The sequence below is a fragment of the Colletotrichum tamarilloi genome (genome assembly GCF_030869305.1).
Source record: "Colletotrichum tamarilloi strain Tom-12 chromosome Unknown Scaffold_120.1, whole genome shotgun sequence".
Classification (NCBI taxonomy): domain Eukaryota; kingdom Fungi; phylum Ascomycota; class Sordariomycetes; order Glomerellales; family Glomerellaceae; genus Colletotrichum; species Colletotrichum tamarilloi.
In genome coordinates, this window is record NW_026849503.1 from 53,387 (window position 1) to 78,878 (window position 25,492).

The following is a 25,492-nucleotide window of genomic DNA, read 5'->3' on the forward strand; positions in this document are numbered from 1 at the left end:
GGGATAGCGAGATGAGTGAATACGAGCTTTTAACGTTAAATCATGGTCGTGACCAGGGGCAGCTTCTGACCTTAACGCGGAATGCCGGATGGTGAAAGTCTTAGCCTATGTCATCGCTCTGGTGTTGACTAAACACCATCTTGTCCAGAATGGCATTCTCTCACGATGTTAAGCGGACCAATCCGTCTCGATGTAGTACGAATAAGGTGCGGGCAGTTGAGGGGCTTGTCCGAGGAGGGATGGCAGACTTGCTGATTCCGCGATCAACGGACGCGGATCCCTGCAAGCCAAGAAACATCACGGCACTCAATTGCAATCTCCAACGGCCAACACGCACAGGTACGAGAAGATCATCGCGAACTTCTCCACGGCCAGCTAGCGCCGGACAAATATGGTTATTACCGTTTCTTAAAATACAAAAGCGTTAAATAAAGTGGTATCTGGTTACAATGGTATGTTCAATCATGCTTTATCCGTTCGTATCGCCAAATCTCCTTCGAGTTCGACAGCCGACGCCTTCATCCCCTGCTCCAGATCCGACGTCCCCGCAGAACTAAGTCGTGAGCTTTCCGTATGCTGCGTATGCATCGCCGAATCCCCTCCAAAGGTATCGTGGTTTAGCTGAATGGTACTGCCGTCAGACACTGGCCGCGCGTGGCCATGCTTCACGCCCCCGTTTCGCGCTTCCTTAGAACCTACGGTCGCGGGTATCTCTTCGGATCCGGGGCCACGCTGTCGGCCGACGTCGCCGCGGTTGGAGCCCAGCATGCGGGGGAAGAAGCGCATGGCGAGTGGTTTGAGAGTGATGAGGCTAGCGCAGACGATGGCTGTGTTTAATTCTACGACGGACCATTTTGCTATGCCTGGGCTGTCTAATGTTGGGTCGCGAGAGTATTTCGCGACGATGAGGGATGGTATACGGAGGATGGAGACCACGCAGATGCTGAGATGGATGTTGGTCAGATGGATACGTTGACCGCACGAGTACTCGGAACCACTTACAAAAAGCCGAGCGCAAAGATGAGATATAGCCCAATCTTCTGCCGGCGAGACTGCTTGATCTTGGGCAGAATCGGTAATGGCAGGATAAGAATCGCAAAGTCGGTAAGGATATTCAGAGCGGCATTGACGAACCAGGCAATGCCCTGGCTGAAGCAGACGCCAGTGACGGCACGGTCCCAGTTCTTGGTAATGGGCACGCAGAAGAATATCGAGGATAAGACCGTCCATAGCGACACGCAGACCACGAAAAATAGGACCACGTAGCATGCCTTACGGTAATTGAGGTCTCTAAGGATTCTCAGGTAGAGAAGGAGGATCGAGACTTTGACGCAGGCGAGGCCAGTGTTGTAGAATATTATAGTGAGGTATGCCCACTATGTTTCGGGGTGATTAGCTGGATTCTTGCGTGCAAACTGATTTTAGAGTTATCATACCTTGAAAAAGGTTTGTTGCTGATAAACGCTGAGAGTCGAGAACTCCTCGGCCATGCCCGTCTTGACCTCTGCTTATGTCAGTCATACCATTACCATGCTGTTGGAGAGTGAGTATTGACTTACGAAGGCACATGCCAATAGAAGTCGCCGCTGAGAAAAGCTGTTTAACCAGGGTATTAGCCCAGTTCAAGTTATCGATGCCTAGGGACCCCAGATGCCTGGTATCTTTGTTGCCTTGGCACCTGCCCTTCACCTCGACGTCGGGCCGTGATCTCGAGACTTGACATACCCATGCGATGAATATGCACCAGTCCTCCTTTCCTAGCAGCCGCGCGGGGTATAATCGTGCGAAAAACCGCAGGCCGACGATGAGACCAGCGAGTCCGACCGAAATGGTCGCGCAAGCTATGACGGCCTTCCCATGGGGAGCGAACCCCGGCGCGCCTCCGTCCTCAATGATGTCCGATTCCACTTCCATATCCATGTCTACTTCGTGATGCGACCGAGCCGTGGCCGTCGCCGTGGGGCCGTGCAATCATCGCCGCGCGGGTCCGCCACGCTCGTCCGACAGGGGTGGCCGCTAGCGAGCCGGACTGATATTCGCGTTGCGATCCAGTTCCTGTAGTCCCGTAGTCCCGTAGGGCTGCGTTATGATCGTGGGTCCTGGCCGTGAACTATTGTGGGACTCGTTTCTGTCTCTGGTGTTTGGGTGAATGAATGAAACCCAGGAACAGTAGGGGAAAAGGGGGCAGATGGCACAGCATATCAATCAAAGTCGCAAGATGGTCAGGCTAATCCGATGTTGGGAGTCTCTTTGGGTTAGTTCAAGTCAAAGCGAACAGGTCCCGGAGAAGGCGTCCCATCCAGCCCTGAGAGAACTGCAAGGGCAGTGTAATACGCCACAGAAAGAAGGCGTCCCCATCCGTCTTCCAAGTTAGTACGAATTTACCGGTTACACCAAGAAAAGGTGGACTAAGACAGGCTTGAGCGGGACGAGACGAAACCAAAGTGACGATGAGGGTGGTGGGCTTTCCTGTTGGTATGAAGTGAGAGGCAACTAAACTCCGTTTCGATAGTGTAAAGCCGAAAATCCAAGATGATGGGATGGAATAAGATTTGCCAATCGTGGAATGCTTGATTTGCTTAAGAACGCGAGTCTCTAGGATAGGAAGTCTATGGTGGAGGGGCAGAGTGGAAGACAAGAGTCACTCACCTGCAGCCAAAGCCAGGAAACATCCGTGCCTCTTCCAAGGTGATGCCACCAACTGCAGGACAAGATTAACGGGCATATACCAGGCGCGAACTCTCCGCCAACATTCAAGCTTCTCTGTGGTCGAGGACGTGCGAATCATCTGAAGTCTGTCTCCCCCCACCCATCCCCCTCCGTCTTGCCCCTCCCAGTATTGTACCTACTTTATCTACCGTGTTACCGCAGGAGGTTGCCTGGCGCGGTAGAATTGATAGCAATTGGATCGCAGATTGAAGGAGATTTAAACTCCCGTCATGCCTAAGATTCAAGAATCAAACCGGGCACTGGCCCCAAAGCGGTGGGATGGGGCGTCAACGCACAGGCTACGATGGAGGGAAACAGGCTAAGCTGTTTAATGATTAGTTGGAATAATCAGCCGAAATGGGACGAAGAGGTCTCGGATAATTAGTGGGAGCTTGTGGAACTAGGATCATTGCTGGTGTCGATTCTCGAGGTGGGCGTCGATGCTTTAAGATTAGGTCATGTTTAGGTGTGGATTTCGCCTGAGTCGCCCGCGGTTCATTAGGTTCGTCTTTGCCAAAAACGTATTTCTTCGCTGTGATGATGTGTGAACGAGACCGGACCAGAGCTTCCATGATCGTGAGCGGGCTGTGCTATCATAAAGCAGGTAGATCTGGCGCCCGCTCCGAGCATACAGGTCCCGAATCCGGGCCGGATGGTCTTGTCTTGAGGATCATCTCTCGCCCTGTCCCGTTCACTGAGTGCAAATATCAAAGCAAGCACTGACCCCTTGGCGCGCGTGGACTCTGGCGATGAAGTGGTGTGGTGTAGGGTTTCTCATGGCCGCATAGCTCTGAAGATGGGATCAAATACCTTACTCTGCGGTGATTGATGATGTCGTTCATTACTCGGTGATGGGGGGACCGATACCGAGTTGTTCGGGTACCGGTCGCAAGACGTCGGCCGAGCTTACTTTTGTGTGTGAGTGCTAGTGGACGAAATCTCCCGATGAGTACTCCGTAAACGTTGATCAATTGGATGATCTGCTGACTGATATCTTGATCACCAGTATCGCTGGTCATGTATTCAAGCTCCAATCCCATCACATCAGGTTGGGATGGCTGAGTGAGAATGTTGAGAATCATCACTTCGATCAGGATCGAGGGGAGCCGGCACGGCGCGTACGCAGCACCACCTACCTAGTGTCTCACTTGAGCTTTGGTGGTCTACGTTGGTCCGCCTCGGGACAATATCCTGCCGGAAGGGAAGATGAAAGACATTTAGCGCTAGACACTTTGAAGATTTGATGACAGATTACTGGTATCCGGTTAACATACAATGTCGCAGCACGCAAACTACAAATATCAATGGCTCTTTGACAAGGGTCCAGAACAAAGTCCGTCTCCTACGTGTCACACGCCACACACCAACCGAACTCTTCTTCACTCTTTACAGCCCACCCCAGGTCGTTCCCTCGCTGATCGAGAACTCACCCTGGAGATCTCCGACCCGGACGCCATATGTCCCCCGTTCCAGCCTCCAAGCCTTCTCCGCCTCATCCCAGTAGCTGCACGCGATCTTGGCGTCGACCTCAAGCTCCACCACTGCCGATTCTCCAGATTGTATGAGAACCTTCTTGAAGGCCTTGAGTTCGCGCTCCGGTCGCCAGACGGCGGCCGGCGTCTCCTTTGCCGGGTTAACGTAGAGCTGTACGACCTCCTTTCCGGCGCGGTTTCCCGAGTTGGTCACCTTGACAGACACCTTGAGCTTCGCGTCCTTGTCTGCCCCAGCCACACTCGTCGTGAGGTCAGAGTACTTGAAGGTGGTGTATGAAAGGCCGTACCCAAAGGGGAAGCGGGAGCGCTTCGCCGCCTCAGCGTGACGGTATCCCATGCCCATTCCCTCAGCATAACGGAACTTGTGGGTGCCGTCCTCCTGCTTGGTAGCGGGGAAATCACCATAGGTGGGGGCATCCTCGAGCGACTTGAACCACGTCGTCGCGAGGCGTCCGCTGGGGTTTGTTGCGCCGGTGAGGATATCCGCTGTCGCCTGCGCGCCCTCCTGGCCGGGGAAGTGGGCGTTGAGCACCGCGTCAACGTCGTCCACGACAGCGCTGATGTCGATGGGGTTGCCGCAGTGCAGCACCAGGACGGTCTTCTTTGATACGGCAGCGACGGCCTTGATCAACGCCGCTTGGTTTTCCGGAATGCGGATGTCTTCCAGATCGTAGCCTTCCGACTCGTATTGCTCGTTGCGGCCGGCGTAGATGATGCTCACATCTGAGGCCTTGGCGAGTTCCACAGCCTCGGCAATGGCAGCCTCGTCGGAGCGGTGCTCCTCGAAGCCGATTGATGCCGCGTAGGGAGTGGGCTCGCCCTTGACCAGGTGATCCCAGGACTTGTTGACGAGCTTGACGTCGTAAGCCTGACCAGCGTTCATCTGCAGCTGCACGCGCGTCTCGAGCTTGACGTGGTTGAAAATGAACTGCTCCGTGGCAATCTTCTTTTGAGGACCAGACAGAATCTCCTTGCCGTCAACGACAAGGGAGAAATCTCCGGTGGCCTGCACCGCGAGAGTGTGTTCGCCAGTCGTCTGGGGCGTCAGCTTGGTAAGAAGCTCGAAGCGAGAGCCAGGGACCTTAAGTCCGGCCTTGAACTCGCCCAGCATCCAGACGTTGGCCTTCTCCTGGAACTCGGTGAGGATCGGCTCCGGGGTGTCGTCGTTGTAGTACTTCACGTCGACGCCGTTGCGTCCGTCTTGTGCTGTGAGCTGCGCAGTGGGAGCAACGGGAATGACTCTGCGTGTGCGAACACCGGCGTGGTAGCGAACGCTCTCTTCCCCAGAGAAGGCCTCCTTCAAGACCTTGAACGGCGAGTGGCGGTACTGGGGCGTGCAAGACGCGCTTCCACCGCCAGTCACAACGGGAGATCCAGCAAACTCGCCAATGAGGGCAACCTTGGGCTTGTCTGCGGGGTTGATGGGCAGGGCCTGGTTATCGTTTTTGAGCAGGATGATGCCACTCGCCGCGAGCTCCCTGGAGATCTTGTTCGTCTCCTCGTTAATCTCGGATCTTTCAGGCTCGTCGCTGAAGCTGGTCCGCGTGCGGTTTCGCAGCTCCAGCATCTTGAGCGCCCTGGCATCGATCTCCGCCTCGGTTATTTGGCCCGATCGTACGGCCTCGGCGAGTCTCTTGCCTCTGAATACAGGGAAAGGCATCTCGAGGTCGAGACCGGCCTTGACGGGCTCGACCACGTTGTGTACGGCGAACCAGTCGGACATGACAATACCCTCGAAACCCCACTCCTTTCTCAAGACGCCTTCGATGAGGGGACCGTGTTCGCTGCAGAATGTGCCGTCGACTTTGTTGTACCTGTGTCAAATCGTTGTTAGTACAGACTTTCAAGCTCCATAGACAGCGCAGATATATATCCGCAGAAGGAGCAGAAAGAGCCTTACGCAGTCATGACACCAGTAGGGTTTGAAGTCCGCAACAAGTGCTGCCAAGCAGCAATGTAAATCTCCCTCAGCGGTCGGCTATCGGGCGACGCGTCAACATCGTAAAAGTGTCTCAGCGTCTCCGAATCGTTGCAAACAAAGTGCTTGGGGCAGGCCCCGAGACCCTGGCTCTGAATACCGTTGACGATGGCACCCGCCAACTGTCCAGACAGCAACGGGTCCTCGCTGAAGCACTCAAAGTTGCGTCCCGCGCGGGGGTCTCGGTGGATGTTGATCGTCGGGCCCAGGACGACCTGAGCGCTCTTCTCACGGCCCTGGTGAGCGAGGCGCTCGCCCAGGCGGCCGAGGAGCTCGGCGTCCCATGTCGATCCAAGGCAGGCTGTGTTGGGGAAGCACGCTGTCGTGAGGTCGGCTGTGATCCCTGAGGGGCGCACGCCGGCGATTGAATCTGCTACCTATGGGTGGGAATGTCAGCTCGCTTCTTCGTTTCTGCGCCCGGTTTGCGCCATAGGGTCTTGGGACAAGCTCACTCTGATGGGAGGAATGTTCAAGCGAGCGACGCCTGCTGCCGTGGAAAAGTCACGGCCAGAGAGGAGAGTGATCTTCTCCTCAAGCGTGAGCTCAGACAGCAAAGTCGTGAAATCTCTGTCGTCAACCTGAGAACCCATGGTGGCGAATGTGAATGTGAATGGTAATTTGAAGATCTGACAAGGTGGTTTCGGGACCCTGAAGGTGACAGGTTAGAGAAGATTACTCGTTCGATCTTGAGGTCGCTAGAGAATGTGTTGCAGTTGCTGAAGAATGTCGACCCAAAACTCAATGGCAGCTCTGGCTTTTTAGATCAGAACTCTCAAGGATCGCAATTGTTATTGTCCCATGCTACAAAAGATCGTGAACCCCGGATTCCGACGTCTAGCTTACCACACTTCCCCATGTGATGATGTAAAAATGTCGGCCAAAGGCGACCGATCTCGCCGACCCCGGAATCTCCCCTCCTCCAAGAGTGCAAGGCTCCCCGCGAGATCAGATCGGTTTCTCCAAAACCCCCCACATACCGCCCCTCAGTTGTCAGCATTAGTGTGGTGTGCGGCGGCTTGCCCCTCGATGAGGCTCCGTGTCACCTTCGGCTTTTCCGGAGAGTCAAAGGGACCCCCCAATTATTGTCGGCTTTTCAGCGTTGTGGGAATCTCCGGGGTCATATGCACGCTATTTAAAGTCCAAAAGACGCGTTTGTGGCAATAAAGACCGGCAGTTCTCCAAAACACCATCGCCGGGTTGTCACGTTGGCCCAGTCTCGCTGATAATAGTTAAGGCTTGGTCATTAAGAGTATGATCATCCAGTAAACACGACCGGTCAATCGGCCGAACAGGGTCAAATGTCAACAACACCTCGATAGTGGCTGAAGTAATTATGAGTACGCTCGTGCGGGGCTTCAAGATGTTTGGAGTCTCTGGTTGTGAAGATGTGTCATCTTTGTTCAATTGTATCATTTCATCGGCATCTACTGCATTGATCTCGGATCATCGAGCGCCATAAACAGCGAATTCGTCCCCTCAAAGTCCGCAAACTGCATCGCGAACCCAAAGTCCATCTCGTTGTCGAGAATGTTCAACGGGCCCCAGTAGTGATTGAGTTGGAGCATGGCATCAGCCGGTGGCATCGCGGGAATCTGTAGATCTGCGGGGGTCGACGCGGAAAACTTTTTCTCCGCCTTCTGGATGGCCTTGTGTAATAACTTGGCTGACCTCAGCGCGACAACGCACTCGTCCATGGTCTCGAGTATTTCAATGGCCATGCCAACTAACTTCAAGAGAGGCTGCACCTCGGGCTCTGTCGCTTCTTGTGTCACGTATACTAGGATCATGGATGCTGCGAAGACAGTGTATGTTGTGTTGTAAAACCTGTGAGACCGTGGAATTTAGCAGGGCGGCCTCATTTACCGATCACAAACAGTATGGAAAGTACTGACCATGTGCGGAAAAAGTCATGATGCTGATACGTCTGATAAATGATTTCAATGGTCTGCTTCGCAGACTCAAGGCAGAGGTGAATGCCTTCCTGCGAGCCCGGAATGGAGGCCCGCTCCGCCGAGGTTGATGTGAGAATAATCGACCCAAAGAGGAGTATCCTTATGTTGAGAAACCCTGCATGGCATTGTCAGATACGGCCCAAGCCTCAACCGCAAGCGAAACCGGAGGGTAAAACTCACGCATAGTCAAGACAAGCCTCTGCCTCTTCATCCACTGAGCCTCCTTGACGCTCTTTAGCGAGCGCGGCTCGACGGATGTGGTAGGGCGGATAGGCTCAGGCAGGCTTTCCGCCCATCGCTGCAGATCCTGGTCGATTTGGTGCGCCAGGTGGACGGTTCGTGGTACCGTCGTCTCCGGGAGATAGATCCCCAAACAGATGCTTCGGATGATTTTGGAGTAGTCTACCATACTTTTGATGATGGCGCATGAGGGTGGGTCTACCAGCTCTAGACTGCCGGAATATTCTGTGTCTGCTTCGCCAATGACAGGGAATAGTCGGTTGTGGTATAAATCTGCGCCGAGTGTATCTGGTCTACCCATCGAGAAGGACATTTCTCTGAGAGGGAAGTTAGAATGTCTTTCTGCCTTCTCGGCACGAGCCGAACTTTTACTCCGGCTAGTATTCTTACGTTTCTAATGAATAGAGACCCCTGTTCAGATTTGTCAGTCATCTGCAGTTCTCTAGACTCTCCTTGCTCGGCATCCTTACCACCACGTTCTTGACTCGGCTCTGAGCTCAGCGGGTTCCTTCTTGACGTCGGGTCCGGGTTCTCGATTGATGCCCATCGCAAGCGCCGTTCTCACGGCAAGACCGACGTACATGTATGCCCCTGTTCAGAAGTTAGTACAGCAGAACAAGTCTCCAACAGCTTCAAGCACCCACAGTGAGCATTCAGCTCGTTCTGGCACACTTTGGCCTTTCAACAACGTCAGCGTCGAGCATCCTCAGTCGTGTAGCCCTAGACTCACCAAGAAGACGTAGCATTGAACCATTTCCAGGTCCGTAACCATCCCTAGCTGATCGCACCGCCTCTTCGCCTCGTCAAAGAACTTCCGGCTCCACTGCAGGTTCTCAATCCCATCAATCGGTTCATCTTCCCGGACGCCAATGAGTGCGCCCAGCGACAATATGCTGTAATAGAGTGCAATAAAGCTGGAAGGCTCCCGCGCAACGTCCGGCTTCGACCACAGCTCCTCGCACCGGTCGAAGAAGATCTTCTTGTCGAGAATCGGATGGACAAAGTGTATACTGGAGAAGAAGCTCTGGAGAAAGTGCCGGCACTGCGGGTAATGCGTCACCGGTCTCGCGGCCGACCTCGGCTCGGTGGCGGCTGCGGGCGTCTGTGTTTGGTCTGCCGAAGGCGAAGAGAAGGCCGGGTTGTGCAGGCTTGAGAGAAGAGTCCCGGCGTCGGAGTCAAGATCCGGGGAGATGACTGGTTCATCTCCTGTCCGTTGGACGTGTGATAGGAGAGCGACGGAGGATGAGCTGCCGTAGAACTCAACGTTCCGCGTGTGCCGGTTGACGCCGGAGATCTCTTGGCCGGCCGCGTTCCGTGACCGGGCGTTCGATGGTGAGCCGGCGGCGGTGCTCCGCGATGGCCGTCTCTGGAGGCTGCAGTCCGGGGAGAATCCCTCTGATATCTCGGGGACGTTGGCGATGACTGAGGCATTGTCATCGACCGACTGAGCCTTGACGGACTCGGCGACTGCGGAAAGGCTCTTGACCTGCTCTTCTAGTTGTCTCACATATCTGATAGGTGCCGATGAGGTAAGCTAAAAAGATCAAAGTTAAGTTCCCAAGGGAGCGCATACTCTGGAGTGTAGAGCCTCCTTGACATATCCTGGCCTTTGTAGACACATGTCGCATTCCGATCTACTTTCGCGCGATTAGCCCTAGGAACCCTTCCTATTGAGGCATTTTTGCCTGCAGAGATTTCATCATCGTCGTGGACAAACATACTCTTGCAGTAGGTGCAAGGATACAACTCATCGCACTTGTTCTTCTTCGCCCTGCAGAGATCGCATGCGCGGGCGGCCCGGGGGCGACGGACCTTGATCCCCGAGTTCTGCGTCGTCCGCTGGGTCTCTGCAGCAGCAGCAGCGTCCATTGAACCAAGAACAAATAAGAAAACAAGACTGAGGTAGAATAAAAAGTATCAGGCCAGAATCAGATGTTCGATGACTTCAGAACCGGAACATCCGCCGTCTTTCGTTTGTCGATGGAGATCTTTTTGGTGGATGGGAAAGCTGGGTATGCGTTATGCAGGAAAAAGGTGTGAAAACAGCCCGCCTGCTGTGCTCGCCGCGCGCATCCGAAACGCTGCCGGTGCCGCAGGAACGTGGGAACGCGCGCTCCAAACGATCGACCTCCACCCCCGCACAAAGTGCTACGACGGACGGCAAGCAGATGCGGGGAATGTTTTGTGGGGTAGAGTAGTAACGCCGGGGAGAGGGTTCAGGGAGAGAGGGCAGCAAAGAGGCTACGGATAGAGACTAGGAGGAGGGGGCTTGGGGGTGAGGGAGACGGATCGAGGGAGACTGGGGGAGAGGTTCTTCAAGCAAATTACATGTGTCTCTATTGGTAAGCTTGGTCAGCCGACACCCTAGTCTCCCGATCTTCGGGGATGTCCTGTTGAATCAAGCATTCTCACCTTGGAACAGATTAAAACATGAGCTTTGTCACTTTGTGATAGTATGGAGTTGACTCAGGAGCAACCTCACGTGGGATTGGGCTGTGATGACGGCAATGCGACTGAGTCGCGCACAAAAAATAGGGGCAACCGATGGTCCAGGGAGACAAAGTCATAACTCGGCATACTATCAATGAACCAGCTCCATTCGATTTGATCCCTCTCCTATCCCTGGGCTGTATCAGACGAACATTGAGGATCGGTGTTCACTGCTTCTCTGCTCCCTAGACTGACCCATCCATGCCTTCTATCCGGTCAATTCGAGTCAACTCTTTCTGCCATTCTCACTCTTTACTGCTTACTAACGTCGAGTTCCCCTCTGTGCGGGGTTACAGAATCTCCACTTGTAGCCGGGAATTCCGGTTTGTTTACGTCGGCTTTGCCGCCAGTGTTGCATCGATCGAGAAGGGCCGAAAACGTGCAGATGTCCAGAACTTACTGTCACAAAAGAAGGTTGATCAACAAGCGATTGTGGATTCATGTTCAGCGATTGCAGGACACTTTTTTGAAGCAACTGCGGCGAGACCCGCTTAAAGAGTTTTTTTTTCCTCATTTCCAGTTCTCTACCAAAACAGTTTTCGATACTCAAAACAAAAGTCGTCCCAAAACAGGAGATAGGGCCCATGACTAAACGCACACACACGCGTCTGTTGGTAACATCCCGCGGGCCGCGGCCACACATACAACTCACTTGGTGTCCACAGGACCCAGGTTGAGCTTGTGGCTTTCAAACTTGCGCGCCGAGATGCCCTGCTCAAACATGATATCCAACTCCTCAAACGTGCGTCCCTTGGTGCCCGGAACATCAAAGTAGAGAACCACCAACATGAGAATGCCCATGACAAAGAAGATCCACCCAATGTGACCGCCCATGTTGAGCTCGTCCTGGTTGAAGAGGTACGGCAGGATGATGGTCCAAATGGTGGACACGATGGAGGAGAAGGCGAAGCCGATACCAAGCGACTTGGCGCGGAGCTTTGAAGCGGAGACCTCACCGGCCACGGCCATGGAGGCACCCACTGCGGGTCCGTAGGAGATGGAGGTGAATACAAGCGAGACTCCAATCGTCAAGAGCGAGGCGTTTGTCTTGGGGAATGCGGCAGCGACACCCATGGTAAAATACATGGCCACGCAGATAGAGACGCCAAAGAACAGAAGTGGGCGGTGGCGGAGTCTGCCCATCATGATGGAGTTGACGATGGCAGAGACGACACCAGCCGCGATACCGACCTGGACGAGCAGAAGGACAGTCTTGCTAGAGAGGCCAGTCTGGTTGAGGAAGTAAGGGGCGTTGGAGGACAGCACGGCACCGGCAACCTGGGGGATGTAGAAGCAGATGAGGATGATGCGCGTGCGTCTCCAGTTGGTGCCCTTGAAGCAGTCTAGGTAGGAAGCGGCCTCCATCTGCAGGCGACGTTCGGTCTCGACGTTGTCGATGATCTGGCCAAGGCGCGCATCGATATCTTCGTTCGGGCCGGAAAGCCTCTCGAGGGCCTTGCGGGCGGCGTCGTGCTTGTTCTTGAAGACCAACCAGGTGGGCGATTCGGGAACGAAGGGGAGACCGAGGAGGATAAGGCCGGGGAATGTCCATGCGGCAGCGAAGACGACACGGAAGGCGGCCTTGTCCATAATAGCAACGCGGGAGAAGCTGGCAGCGATGGCACTGAGCATGCCAAGGTTCTGTTTGCGTTTTGGTTAGAGTTATGTTCCTCAGGTTATACTTATTGCAGGATGTTGATAAGACTTACGAGCATGATGGTGTTGATAGACAAGCAAATGCCTCTAACGGGCAGGGGTGCAATCTCGGAAACATAGGTTTGCGTGGTAGAAGTCAAGAGACCGACAGCAAATCCAGTGACAATCTTGCCGCCCAAGAATTCCGGTGGTGTCACGGAGATGTAGCTGATGGCAATGCCGGCAGAGGCGATGACTGATGCCAAAGCGAAGACGGAGCGACGACCGAACCAATCTTGCATGTAACCGGCGAAGAGAGAACCAAACAACATCATGACATTGTACATCGCACTCCAAGCAGATTGCCAGTAGGCGGGAATAATGAGTGTTCCATTGACTTCAGATGCAAAGGTCATCCTAAAGAAACACAGTAGTTAGTTTGTGATTACTCGTTGTATTCTTCAGGGGTTTGAGGGGCTTACTGGAATGCCGGCATGGCCAAGCATACTGAGAGTGCCAAGTTTTCGAAACCAATCAAAGTTGAGCCAACTGAATTCCCAGAGTTAGTTAAGTTGACAAGTTTTCCATCAAGAAGAATTACTTACAGTTGGCGTAGATAGTCCACAGCAACACCTTTGGGTTGTCCCAAAGACATTTCATGGGGCTCATGTGGCGATCAGCCTCACGCAAAGCCTCCTCATTGTGCTGAACGTCGACCTTGTCGATCATAACATCGCTCTTGCGAATGTCATCGCGAGGCGAAGTAGGTGATGAGTCCATTGTGAATTAGAACTCTACGACCGGTTGGTCGTTGCTGGGTTGCTTCTGTCGGCGATGGAGTTACGCCGACCCGGAGTCTGGTTCGGAAATGTGCCTACGTTCCAGCGTAATGCACAGTGGCAGGGGTGGCAAAGAGGTCTGAAGTTGTCAAAGACGGGATGTCGGTGACTCAGGTTGCCGATTTGAGGATGTTGATGGGATGGGATGTCTGTCAGTCGATGCCAGAACTCAGATGGGCTGATGGATAAAGTAGGCTCGGAGGGTTATATCAAACTTTGACCGACTTTACAGTTGCACTGAGGACTCCTGGCGAACGCTGGAACCGGGATCGATCCGGGCATGGGTCGGAGTTCCCGGCTGCACCCCAGACTTTCTTCAACACTTTAGGGTGGCGGGGACCCCGGATGGTGCTAACTCGTTTTGACCGGCACATGAAAGAGTGGGTGGCTTAGGTTTCTGTCACGCTTGACACGTAAGTGTGCAGCTGATGCACTATGTTATCCATAGTATTTCTCTTCTTGGTCGAGTATTGGATTTGCGTGTCAGGTTTTGCGTCGTTTACTACCCGCTGTCAATTCGACCGAGACACACTACAATTACAAACACACGTACGGATCATCCGAATTCACGATTGAGTTTCGTATAGTCTGAACTTCATGCATGAACTCGATGACTGACAGTTTGAATGATTTACGGCTCAAAGGAAGCTGAAAGTCTCACTTGGCGCAGCCAACCACATTTCTCAATCGAATTTGCAATTTTCATGTAGTTAGTTTTTGAGCCAGATGAGTCCATTCCATATTGACCACCTTAGCTTCCGCTCAACTAACTCCTTTTTGCCCCTGGCTCACTTTTTGACCAAGCTCTCCAAAAAGTCAAAGCCTTCTCTCTGAAGATTCCAAGTTTGGGATCCCACCTTCATCTTGGCGGCAAACGTATGTTCCTCGCCCGGAATTTCCCTCAATTCAGATTTGACCCCCTTTTCCTTCAGCACCTTGATCAAATCTTGGCTAAGCTCAAGGGGCACCATAGTATCCGCCTGTCCATGCACGATGAAAGTCGGCGGGAAAGACGTAGTGATGTTTCTGATGGGGTCGACCGCATCCCAGTTCTTGTCAGGAACAATTGTGTTCATGACATTGCCGGTGGCTATTTGTGTCATCGCAAACGCCTGTCTCGGGTCATCAAAGTTGGGCGGCCCTGGCGCCTGACCTTCCAGTGACACTCCTCCAAGAATTGGCACTGGGTCTTCGTCAAAGACTTTGTTCAAGAATTCCTGTGTGAGACCTTTGGGCAATTTTGCTGCTACGTGCGGCAATGGTTTCTCCCAGAACGCGTGGGTGAAGTTGCTAGGCCCGTACATGTCATAAATACCAGCAACGGGGCGGTCAACTCCAAAGCCCTGTAAAGTGACCATGGGTTAGCATGGACGAATCTGGTAACTGTAATGACTTGCAGACACTAAGTTGCATGAACTTACCAAGGCAAGGGATAGAGTGCCGCCAGACGACGTCCCAAATGCAAAGACATGGTCAGTGTCAACGGCATATGATCCATCAGCATTAGCGTCAAGGGCCTTCTGAAGACCACCATCATACACCCATCCCAGGAGGTCACGACAATCTCTCATCGGCCCATCCAGAAGCGTGACTTGAGGGCACAGACGGTGATTAGGGGCTATGGTAATCCAGCCTCTGCTGAGGCAGTCAGCTACTTGGTCCTTGTTGACCATCTTGGAGGAGCCGAGATGGAATGCGCCTCCGTGGATATTGATGACTAGACACACGACTGTTAATCCGAAGTTGCTCCATTGGACCTTTGGTGTGGCCCGCCATGCAAGGGTTCTGAGTATACATACCAACCGGACATTTTGCCTTGTTGGTTTCCCCAAGCGGCGGGGCATAGACATCCACATCGATCTCTTGTGACCATATGGTCTTGTAGACTGCACGGAAAGAGGCTGGGCTTGCCATGACGAAAAAGTTGTTGGTTTGTCGTGTTCTTGGCTGGTAAGGTGGCTTTGTCTCAGTGGCCGTGACCTCAGGAATGACAGCAGCAGTGACAGCGGCAGTGATAATTTGAGAGACGCAGAAAGTGCAATCAAAGAAAGTCCGGGGTAATGATGTGGCGGGGGACAACCTAGATAGCTTAACAATGGGAAGCAAACTGGAGACGCGGCCCACGAGGCTCGCTAGAATCTCCCACCGAGCCGGGCTTCCGGGCGGCGGAGACCGCGTGGCGACGTGAACGTTGGCTACGCCCATTGACGATTGTTCGAAACAGCGGAATTTCCGCTACTGTATCGGGGCTGTTCCGGATCTTTCCCCGGGATATCCGAACTCCCGCACTGACGAGCCGAACTGGGGGGCCTTTACGAGGGGCAGCAAAACATGTGGTCCCGGTGGGCGGCGTCAAATAGTTTCCCGTCGAACTGGAAGTAGAGTTAGAATGCGGGGAAGCGAAGCTCTGTAAAAGGCTGGACTGGCGCCGCTTGCATCCCCGGAACGTGAAGAGAGCCCATCTTCAGCAAACCCCCTCAACAACTCCAAAGTCTCCAACTTGTGTGTCCACGATCCAGAGATCTAGACCCTTGACAAACGCCCCCACTCACATTTTCTTACCCAGCATCTTTCATTCTCTCTTCGTTGATTGGACAATTCCACAATCACTTTGCCCAACATGAGCATTCCCGTTCTCTCCACCCCTCCTGATGCCAGGACGAGCTACATTATCGACCAGCTCGAGGGTGAGCGCGTCACGATCCCCGGTAGCAAGGGTGTCTTCAGAATTTTGGCCTCGTCAAAACAGACCAACGGTGGCATCGCCGTCTTCTCAAGCGGTGCCGTCCTCTCTGATGCGCCTGGCTTCCACTGGCACGCCGAGGCGCACGACGTCTTCCTAGTGACCAAGGGATACCTGAAGCTATGGAACGGCGACAAGTGCAGAATCATGGGTCCTGGCGACTTCGCCTATGTTCCCCCTGTAAGTCTCTCCAACACTGCGTACTTGTGGCGTTCGCAGCTAATTCGATGACAGAAAGTTGTACACAACCCTGAGCTTCTCGGGCCTCACACAGAAACCCTGGGGCTGGTTGCACCGGGTGACTGGGTTGACTTCTTCCGCTACGTCGCGGAGCAGTATGAGGGTATCATTGTGCCAGAAAATGACAACCGTGACCTGAAGAGCCTGTTGATTCCCAAGGTCATGGCCGCAAAGGATCGGTTCGACGTAAACTTTGAGCGCAACTACACCCCTCCTGAAGTCGCAGACTGGCAAGAGTCAGAAAACGTTCTCCCCGGCCCCTTGGAGCCGTACTTCCTCCGCGCCAACACCGGCCCCAGATACATCCTGGGTGGTGTTCTTTCCAGACCCTTCATCAACGCCTCCCAGTGCAGCGGCAAGTTCGCCATCACCAGCCTCGAGTCTTCCAAGCTATATGAGAAGTCCCCGCTTGCTCGGTGGTTGACGTTCCCGGAGGTGGACCACTGCTTCTGTGTCCAGGAGGGTCTCCTGAGAGTCAAGCTCAAGGAGTCTGGCTCATGGACAGAGGTCCGGGAGGGCCAGACCCTCCTGGTCTCTGCAGGACAAGCGTTCACATTGGAGTACGGCTCTCGGTTTGTGAGATCCACCGTCTTCACGAACGGCCCGGGTATCGAGACTCTCATTCAAAATGCTGGCGAGGCCTTCTCAAGTTTCGTCTTACCGGAGGAGAGTGCTGCTTGGCAGGAGGAGAAGATCAAGGAAGCCAGTGCGGCATTGGGTGTTGTGGTAGAATCATTGTAATTAGCTAGATGAATGTGTTTCCAATACTTACAGTTGGGAGACTTAGGAAAATGACTTATGAACGTTACCCTATGTACTTGGTACGCACCTTCGACAACTGCAAGTGTGACTTACATTGGAATACCCTGTGTTTATATAATCTTGGAATACACATGATCACCCTCATAAGTACTAATTAAAATGTTAGCGACCTACTGTACTGGTCATGTCCATACCATTCAAGACATTATTCCAACCCGTCCCATCCTACTCATTGTAACATAGCCTCGTTTCACCCGACGGGTTGGCATATTCAGCAGTACCTCTCTCGAAATCTTCATTGATCCTAATTGAATAGTAAGCTATAGTATTGTAGAGTATTTCGAAAATCTTCCTATGCCCCAATCTGAATGGAATCCTCAACACAAAACTTCACTCAGATATCATTATACAGGCGTTCTATCGTTTATTTTGAGCTTTCGAGACTTGCTTTCGGAACATGATGCAAGGTAAAATATTGTCACGATTCATGGTGACTGGCGGAGGTGGCTTTGGAGGCGTCTCTGACTGGCAGTACGTTCGCAGCGCCTGCTCTCACACTACGGATTCGCGTCCTTCGCCACAAACACGAGACATAGTCTTAGGATATTTTGACACGTCCTGGGCTCTTCGCAAGTCTGAGGCCATGATTCGGGCTTTCCACATACCTACTTCGCGGCTTGTAAGATCGGGGTGCGTTAATATTATTCACTGCCCATAACCAAACATGTAGTCATTCGAAAAGTCATTACCCGGCCTATCATTTCAGGTCCTTCCAGAAAAGGGTCGCGTTATTGACGTGTGTCATTATTTGTGCGTTATTGCATCAGGGGACAAACTCGAGGTTGATGCAACTCCGGGGCAACTTAGCGCTGATTCTCTGGCAACGACGTTTCCCGTCAGGAGACATGCCTCTCTACTTAGAACACATAGATTTTGGAATCCTTACAATAAAAGCCTGTGCGCGGAATCCTGCTAGCATTGAAAGCATTCTGGATCTCTTTGTCTGCATCCTTCGTGGCTGCGATGCCGACTGCGTAACATATGACTGGCCGAAACTTGTCCTTCAACGTCTGCTGAAGCTTTCCAGCGTCTTTGATAACCTCGTCCACAATCCACTTTGGACTGGGCACGTCGCCGCGCTCGCACTTGAGCTCGATGATGGTGCGGATACCGGAGCCCTCCAGGACGAGATCTGATCGCTGGGTATTGCCATCATAGACGCCGTCCTCACGAGTAACCCTCAGATTTGTGTAGCTTAACTTGATGAAGTCGGCGATTCCGACTTGCGCCAACCCTCCCAGCCACCCTTCTCTCGAGAAGCAATTTGGATTGTGTTCAGTACACGGTCGCCTCTTACTAGCCCATTATTCTTTGTTGCGCCATCATTTTGAATCCAATGGTAGAGAACGTCTCGAATATCTGTGAAAGGCTTGACTTCATTTTCTTGTTCCATTTTGATGTGATGCCTGAATCGACATTTATGACCGTAACGATGGATTCGACTTGATAGTTTGTATGGGACTTAGCTTGGCTTTGTACTTTCACAAACTAAAAGGTATGGTATCAATGAACAAGACTAAGATTAAGATGTAGATCTTAACGGTTTCTATAGCTTCTCGCTTATCAGTCTATCAAACGATACTCTACTTGATCTTCAGCTGAGTCGCAAGCTTTTACTTTTGACCCACGACTAGACCCCTTGCCAAATCTTACTGCTAGACCGCAAGCGTTTATAACTATTGCAGGCCCTGCTCGATTGAGGGAAATGTTCCAGGCCAGCTGATTTAAACACCAAAAGCTAGCGCCAATATTCTCGGCCGCAGTAAGATGACACTATGAGCATAGAATCTTGCCACTGCAAACAATGAGCCAATGTCCAAGTTCTGGCCTGATGAAGCTGAAATGAACAGAAGTATTCAGTCCACATATGTATGTGATAGTGTTTGCAGGTCTGGATCAGGTCATGAGCGCGACGCGCGGAATGGCAAACGTGATCTCCTAACGTTAGTAGAGTCCACGGTCAATTTGAGGGGCAATCTCGTGGCTGGCTGATGGTCTGGAAATGGCGGAATATCTCAGGACACTCGTAGCTGAGTCCAATCCCAAACCACAGCGTAGCTGTCATTGATCACGGCCATTGGTTCAATACCTCCACTACCTTGAACTCATTAGTACTTATTGCACACGAGTTAAAGCCATTCTGTGGGACAATCTCATAGTTAGCTACGTACATGTAATTGCCTATGGGTGATACATGGAAAAGTGCATTTACAGCTAGTAACATGCTTCCTCTTCAAGCACAAACTGTACTTCTGTATACTATTTCAGATCAGTGGATTCAATGCCCAAAAGAGAGGAACAATTACATGACATCAGCTCGATAAACAAGTTTTCCATCTCATTTGATGATGCACCTTTCCTTGCAGAGAAGTAATTAATTTCTTTTACCCAGCTTCAGTGACTTGAAAAAGAACGAGTAAAACAGAATAGGTCGGAACTCGACCCCTCCACGATGCGGGAGGCCGACCGGCGAGGGTTTCATCGTTTCTCAGCTTATGTGAGTGGGACATACTGTAATTCGTGCAGATGCAGGTTAGGAAGCAGGGGAGACTTGCTAGCATTTCTCGGTGTCATATCTCATGTTGGATGGCCCAAGATTTGCCGACATATGCGGCGAACTGTCAATGACGACAGTTGACATCGGCTGCCTGCCGGCTGCCTGCCAATCTGCATTTGAGTCGCGCCAGATTCGGTGAATCATCCCGTGACGCCATGTATGTGCATTTGGTTCAAGGTTAACTGGATTTACCGTGAAAACGACCCCATATAGACCATATAAACTGAGTTCCTTTCATCAGCACAGCAGGCGCATTCCTAGGTTGGTTCCTCCGATCAAACTCTGGCTGGAGAGGGGAGAGAAGGTCAACACTCAATCAGCACAGCCTACTCGACGACAGGCTCCGAGTTCGACTTCCAGCATGAGCACCGAGAGATGTAGCCACACCGGTAGTGAACTTTCTTTTTTCTATTTGTAGGTCCATGCCAATACCATGTACATAGTACAATACCGGTGTTTCGAAGCCTTGCCAGGTGTTGGAGATAGACATCTGAATCTCTCTGCATTTAGTATATGCCCATATCTGTCCTTAAGCCAGGTGTGGATAGCCAAACCTCACATTTGAACTTCACGCTAATGCAGGAATAAGCGAATGGTTTCTCTGGTCAGTGGTAATGATGTTGAGCCTGTCACTGCGGATACTCCTGCGTGGCGACCCAAGTTCGACCGCCTCATTACCTCGGGTCGTGAAATGGGCGTGGCTCTGCTGTAGCAGGGGGCTCAGGCAGGCTCTCGGGACTAGTAGCCACTGACCTGATTTTGGGGCTTACACGCGATTGGATAATCTGAGTGTCCTTCCAACAGCATCATGCGATATCACGAAGCATGTAGATGTTCATGGAATCGATGTTGGTGCTGCGTCAGTGAAAGTGGAAAAATGTTGACATGTCGGGGGTATATTCCTTTCTCGTTGGTGTGTACTAATTCTTCAATGATTGGACATGCCCGTGATGATAAAATCGTGAATAGAGGCGTCTCCAAGATATAAAAGGCCCGGATTCTCGACCACTTCGGTCGTATATTTCGAAACTATCTTTCATCCATCATCACACTGATCTCTTCCGGACAATTCGATTAGATCTTGTCAGTCCTATTTCCCTAAGCTACTCGTCTTACTTGAAGACCGTCGCAACAATGAACCAACAAGCCACTCCCGAGGTACAGCCCGCTGGCGTAGACCAGTGCCAACTCTTCTACGAACCCATCGTTCTTGAGCAGGCTTTACAAGTAGCTTGTCGTGCCGGTCAAGACGTCTTTAACGGTACTCCGAAGGTAGAGAACGATTCCCTTGCCAGTCAGGTCCAGGTCTTCCGCTCGTTTGTGGAAAAGTTGGCCCAGGTATGCGACAATGAACGTGGCGGTCAGACAGTCACTTCATTCACCGTCCTCGAGGGAGAAGACGGCCCAGAGTACGTCTTCGGTTCTAATCACAGAGACGCCGATGAGCTGTCTGAGACTCAGCAGTTCGCCGAAGACCTACTTACTTTGGTGGGAAAGAATCCTACTGGTCTCAAGCCCAAGCCTCTCGCCAAGCAGGTCCTTTGGAAGATACTATTGTTCAATCTGCCACGTCTCGATATCTACCTGAACAATGTTGGCAAATATCTGGACGCTTGCATTGACGACTGTGAAAGACGGGGGGCCCCGGAAGGTAAAAGACCTGTCTGTAATCGATTCCCTTCTATGAAACTGACGTTTAGTGCGTTATAGTCCTCAAGTCGGAACTCCTGGTCCTGAAGAACAAAACAGACTTTCCACGGGATCTTACATCTGGGAACGTTCAAGACAAGTGTAGGTCAATCAAGAGAGTGCGGTGAAATGATTCAGTCGAATGCATAGCATAGCTAAGCCGAGTACAGTTCTGAGTGATTGTGAAAAGCTGATCAAAGGAGTTGTGGCTATCAAGAACACTCAGATCGATCAGGCCATCATGAGAAACGCCAAGGATGGAGAAATTTCCGAGTCAAAATACTGGTCCGAGTTGCGCCACTATCTCGGACGACTGCTCTCCTTCCGCCGTGCGACAGATGCCATCATTGGCACTCATGAGCGCCTACCGAAGCTTTTTCAAGACTTCAAGTTCACAGCTGTTCCGTCAAGCGAAGATGCTCGAAGACCATTGACGAAGTCCATGTCCATCACCGCGGCATCCATAATCAAGAACATGATTCCAGATGATGATGAGGAGCAACAAGAGTTCCTTCAGCACGCCGTCGAGATGCAAAAGTTCGGTCTTGACAGCATCATCCAGAGGCAGATCGGCAAGCGCACCTTCAAGCCGCGTGTTCATGCTGAAGTACTCGTTCACAGCTATCTGTTAAGCCGAGATCTACAGCATCCAAGGGACTACTTCAACAGTTGGAAGTACATTGGCAGCAGCAAACCTACTTGCAGGCTCTGTGACTACTATTTTGACGCGCACCCCGATCGAATGCAAGTGAGGAAGACCCACGACAACCTGTATCCCAACTGGCGTATCCCAGGAGTCTTTGAGGGCGCGGACTCTGGCGTCCTCGACGCCAAGACGCAGCGATTGCTTGAAAAGATTATGGAGAGCGTGCATGATGATGTGAAGAGGACACTGGAACAGAAGCAGCCCAATGGAAGAAACCATGATTCGAACACTCTCACCACACTGCCGGAGGGCTTAGCAGGTTATCCGTACAGTGACACCACGAGCGTGAGCGAAGCTGCCGCTCAGATGGACGACATGCAACTGAACGCTCGTGCCGAAAGCGAGAAGTATCAGGTGGCTGACTATGGCGATGATGGATCCAGCCTGGTTGGAGAAGCGGATGAAGAGGTTGTCGGTAACACAAGTGGAGGTGCACCATTGGAGGCCATGCGTACTCAGATTGCGGCTTGAAAGGACTGCCTCGGCTGGAGCGGAAGCTCATGGAGATTGTTGATTTGTTCTTGTGTATTTCAGAAAAGGCTGTAACCCAAATTGAGAAGCATCAATAACTACCTAGGTCTACTAGTGTAAGTGCTCAAACATTTACCAATCCTCAGGGGCCGGGGTAGCAGCGGGAGCATTATAACCATCACCGCTGTCAGTGGTGGTGCGGATCCGGGTCTCGAAGCCGGAGGGAGAGCTGCCGCTTCCGCTGCCGCCGATTCCGGGAATGGGGAGGCCAGTGGGGATGATGCCGCCGATGCCCCCACTTCCTCCGTTACCGCTGCCTCCGATGCCGGGAATGGGGAGGCCGCCGCTTCCGCTTCCGCTTTCGCTACCACTGCCGCCAATACCCGGGATAGGAAGGCCGGTAGGAAGGGCACCGCCAATGCCGCCATTTCCACCACCACCAAGAAGGCCACCGATGCCTCCCTCGCCTCCGCCAGTAGGAAGAACGAGGCCCTTGTCACCGCCACCTCCCAGGAGACCGCCAATACCGCCCTCACCACCACCAGGGAGGCCGGTGGGGAGAATGCCTCCAATGCCGCCGCTACCACTGCCACTGCCGCTTCCACCTGGGAGACCTCCAAGGCCGCTTCCGCCGCCAAGGGGAAGACCGGTAGGAAGAATACCTCCAATGCCGCCGCTGCCGCTGCCGCCGGCGCCAGGAAGACCACCGAGGCCTCCTCCACCGCCACCGAGAAGGCCGGTAGGCAGGATACCACCAATACCGCCGGCGCCACTGCCACTGCCGCTGCCACCACCTCCGTATTCTCCATCGCTACCACCGCCGATCGGAAGCCCGGTAGGGAGGACATTTCCTTTGCCACCGCCAAGGATGTCACCAATGCCACCTGCGCTACCTCCTCCGCTACTTCCTCCGATGGGCAGTCCAGTGGGGAGAAGGCCACTGAGACCACCGCTACCACCGCTACCACCGCTACCACCACCAATGCCGCCTGGGAGGCCGCCAATTCCACCTCCACTGCCGCCTCCGATGGGTAGCCCAGTGGGAAGAATGCCGCTGAGACCACCGCTGCCGCTGCCGCTGCCGCTGCCGGAGCCAGGGAGTCCGAATCCACCGCCGCCACCAGATTTGCCGCCGGTCTTTCCTCCGGATTGGCCACCAGTGGTTTCAGTAGGGCTATCATAGCCGCCTTTGTGGGCTAAGGCGCCAGCCGAGAAGGCGGCGAGAAAGGTTGCGAGAACTGTGCCCTTCATTTTGAAAGATTGTGGATATGACTTGGTGTCGCTGAAATATTGATCTGAATGATGGAGATAGTTGAAAGGAATGAGAGTGTAAATGAATGTTAAGCTTCGTGTCAAGAATAGAATGGAAGACTTGCTTCGGAATTGAGAAGAATGAAGGAATGTTTGAGGCCGTGTTGCGATGATGAGAAGAAGAATGGCAAAGACAATAACTTTGCGGAAGAAGTTCTCGACTTATATACATCTATCAACAGATCTGGCTGGCCACTGTCTTGCCACTCCCAGGTGGGATAAACATTTGTCAACACTCAGGGAAGACTGCAAATCACCGATGGAAAGGTAAGCTTACTGAGCTAAGAGTAATGCGACATGGTTGAACACTGAAAATAGCGTCATGTGGAAGTTGACCTTGGGCAGTTCAGAGAGACTCAACGTCCAAGTGGACATGGAATGAGCGCTCAGACAAACCGAGGTCGCAGCGTTTTCCTCATTTGCACATACTTGCGCTATTAGTGGGGGGCATGGTTGTTTGATGGATGTTGCTCAATTCTAGTAAACTCAGCTAATAATCCTGGGGGTGGAGCGGGAAGCGGCACCAGGCTGGGATGTTGAACGGGAAGCGCCTCGTGTGGTGATGCTGGCGGCGGGAGAGGCAAGACTGCTCTAGATCCCAGATCCCTCAAGTGCTCTGGATGAGTTCTACACCAGGGCCAGGCACGGTAATTCCCCTGGGAGTTGAGGGTGTGATGATTTCGGTCAGTGCGGGTGGCTTGAATCATCCATGCGCTGTGGCCAGTTCCAAGTTTCCCCCGATCTTAAGAGTAAGCTTTGTGATGAGGGTCGACTAAGAAGAAGATCGCCCACTGTTTCGAGTCGAAAGCGGCGTCTAATTCTCCGAACAATATCGAGGCGTTTCTCTTAAATGAGAAATGAGGCAATTGACCGAGGCTGTTTCAATATGATACTCTAGGGCCAGTGGGAAGCAGCGCACATCTCCCGCGAAGCATAGTCCTTTTGATTAAGGCTAAGGGTCTGTGATACTTTAGCGGCGTTCTGCAACAGGGGGAGTGCCGTCTTGGCCATCGGATGGCAGGCGTCGCGCTTGAATGACACCAGGGACATGAAGAGGTCTGAGTCTCAATATGAATTAGCATTTGAGTACTAATCCGGAGCATAGTTGCGACGAACATTGTGAAAGAACCGCTTTCCAGGGAGACTTCCTATGCTGTTAGCATTCCTTGGGTGACCATCACCGAAGCGCGTTATTGAGCGATACTCGCTACGGAGTACCTATGGTAGGTAGACTGACATGGTTTTCAACTGAGGTGACTTGTACAACAGCTCAACTAAATCACTGCCCACACACGAAGGATTGAACCCAGTTCAACGCTTTCTGGAGTACCGTTTGACATCTTCATTCTTCACTATTAGCCCAATAATCCCCACAGCGGGGAGCTTATAAGGTTCAATGTCAGAGTGAGGGGAGCGGCGCCTTGTAGTGAGACAAAGCTAACAGAGCTAGAGCCCCTGAAGCTGATCAGCCAACGCACGGGTAGCAGGCCCGGAACATTCCGAATGTTGGCCGTTGTTGAATTTGGCACTGCTTACTTTTGTCACTCTAGTAGCATTTGTTCAAGATGGTTCCCAGTCATGGAAAAGAATAAGATTGAATTTAGTAATCATAAGATA

General features: G+C 52.5%; 9 protein-coding genes across 9 annotated transcripts; 2 read left to right on the plus strand and 7 right to left on the minus strand.

Annotated features, from left to right (window-relative positions):
• Positions 1-462: 462 nt before the first annotated feature.
• On the minus strand, positions 463-1,920 carry CTAM01_14351 (uncharacterized protein; the record flags this gene model as incomplete). Its single annotated transcript, XM_060530352.1, has 5 exons — positions 463-943; positions 1,003-1,376; positions 1,437-1,504; positions 1,560-1,596; positions 1,726-1,920. The coding sequence occupies 5 exons, from the start codon at positions 1,918-1,920 to the stop codon at positions 463-465; spliced, it is 1,155 nt and encodes a 384-aa protein (XP_060375071.1).
• Positions 1,921-4,095: 2,175 nt separating this feature from the next.
• On the minus strand, positions 4,096-6,770 carry CTAM01_14352 (thermostable beta-glucosidase B; the record flags this gene model as incomplete). Its single annotated transcript, XM_060530353.1, has 3 exons — positions 4,096-6,016; positions 6,103-6,557; positions 6,633-6,770. 3 exons carry the CDS (start codon positions 6,768-6,770, stop codon positions 4,096-4,098), a joined length of 2,514 nt encoding a protein of 837 aa, XP_060375072.1.
• Positions 6,771-7,604: 834 nt separating this feature from the next.
• CTAM01_14353 (uncharacterized protein) lies at positions 7,605-10,241 on the minus strand (the record flags this gene model as incomplete). The annotated part of the gene is made up of 9 exons (XM_060530354.1): positions 7,605-8,004; positions 8,073-8,247; positions 8,313-8,689; positions 8,763-8,783; positions 8,843-8,963; positions 9,017-9,050; positions 9,103-9,883; positions 9,946-10,006; positions 10,094-10,241. The coding sequence occupies 9 exons, from the start codon at positions 10,239-10,241 to the stop codon at positions 7,605-7,607; spliced, it is 2,118 nt and encodes a 705-aa protein (XP_060375073.1).
• A 1,269-nt stretch (positions 10,242-11,510) lies between these two features.
• Positions 11,511-13,277, minus strand: CTAM01_14354 (uncharacterized protein; the record flags this gene model as incomplete). The annotated part of the gene is made up of 4 exons (XM_060530355.1): positions 11,511-12,503; positions 12,572-12,914; positions 12,980-13,046; positions 13,103-13,277. 4 exons carry the CDS (start codon positions 13,275-13,277, stop codon positions 11,511-11,513), a joined length of 1,578 nt encoding a protein of 525 aa, XP_060375074.1.
• An 847-nt stretch (positions 13,278-14,124) lies between these two features.
• On the minus strand, positions 14,125-15,541 carry CTAM01_14355 (uncharacterized protein; the record flags this gene model as incomplete). The annotated part of the gene is made up of 3 exons (XM_060530356.1): positions 14,125-14,679; positions 14,758-15,053; positions 15,136-15,541. The coding sequence occupies 3 exons, from the start codon at positions 15,539-15,541 to the stop codon at positions 14,125-14,127; spliced, it is 1,257 nt and encodes a 418-aa protein (XP_060375075.1).
• Positions 15,542-15,956: 415 nt separating this feature from the next.
• CTAM01_14356 (cupin domain-containing protein) lies at positions 15,957-17,060 on the plus strand (the record flags this gene model as incomplete). Its single annotated transcript, XM_060530357.1, has 2 exons — positions 15,957-16,259; positions 16,314-17,060. The coding sequence occupies 2 exons, from the start codon at positions 15,957-15,959 to the stop codon at positions 17,058-17,060; spliced, it is 1,050 nt and encodes a 349-aa protein (XP_060375076.1).
• A 938-nt stretch (positions 17,061-17,998) lies between these two features.
• CTAM01_14357 (uncharacterized protein) lies at positions 17,999-18,534 on the minus strand (the record flags this gene model as incomplete). The annotated part of the gene is made up of 2 exons (XM_060530358.1): positions 17,999-18,340; positions 18,439-18,534. 2 exons carry the CDS (start codon positions 18,532-18,534, stop codon positions 17,999-18,001), a joined length of 438 nt encoding a protein of 145 aa, XP_060375077.1.
• Positions 18,535-20,832: 2,298 nt separating this feature from the next.
• Positions 20,833-22,564, plus strand: CTAM01_14358 (uncharacterized protein; the record flags this gene model as incomplete). The annotated part of the gene is made up of 3 exons (XM_060530359.1): positions 20,833-21,349; positions 21,409-21,489; positions 21,558-22,564. The coding sequence occupies 3 exons, from the start codon at positions 20,833-20,835 to the stop codon at positions 22,562-22,564; spliced, it is 1,605 nt and encodes a 534-aa protein (XP_060375078.1).
• Positions 22,565-22,696: 132 nt separating this feature from the next.
• Positions 22,697-23,815, minus strand: CTAM01_14359 (uncharacterized protein; the record flags this gene model as incomplete). The annotated part of the gene is made up of 1 exon (XM_060530360.1): positions 22,697-23,815. The coding sequence occupies one exon, from the start codon at positions 23,813-23,815 to the stop codon at positions 22,697-22,699; it is 1,119 nt and encodes a 372-aa protein (XP_060375079.1).
• Positions 23,816-25,492: the final 1,677 nt, after the last annotated feature.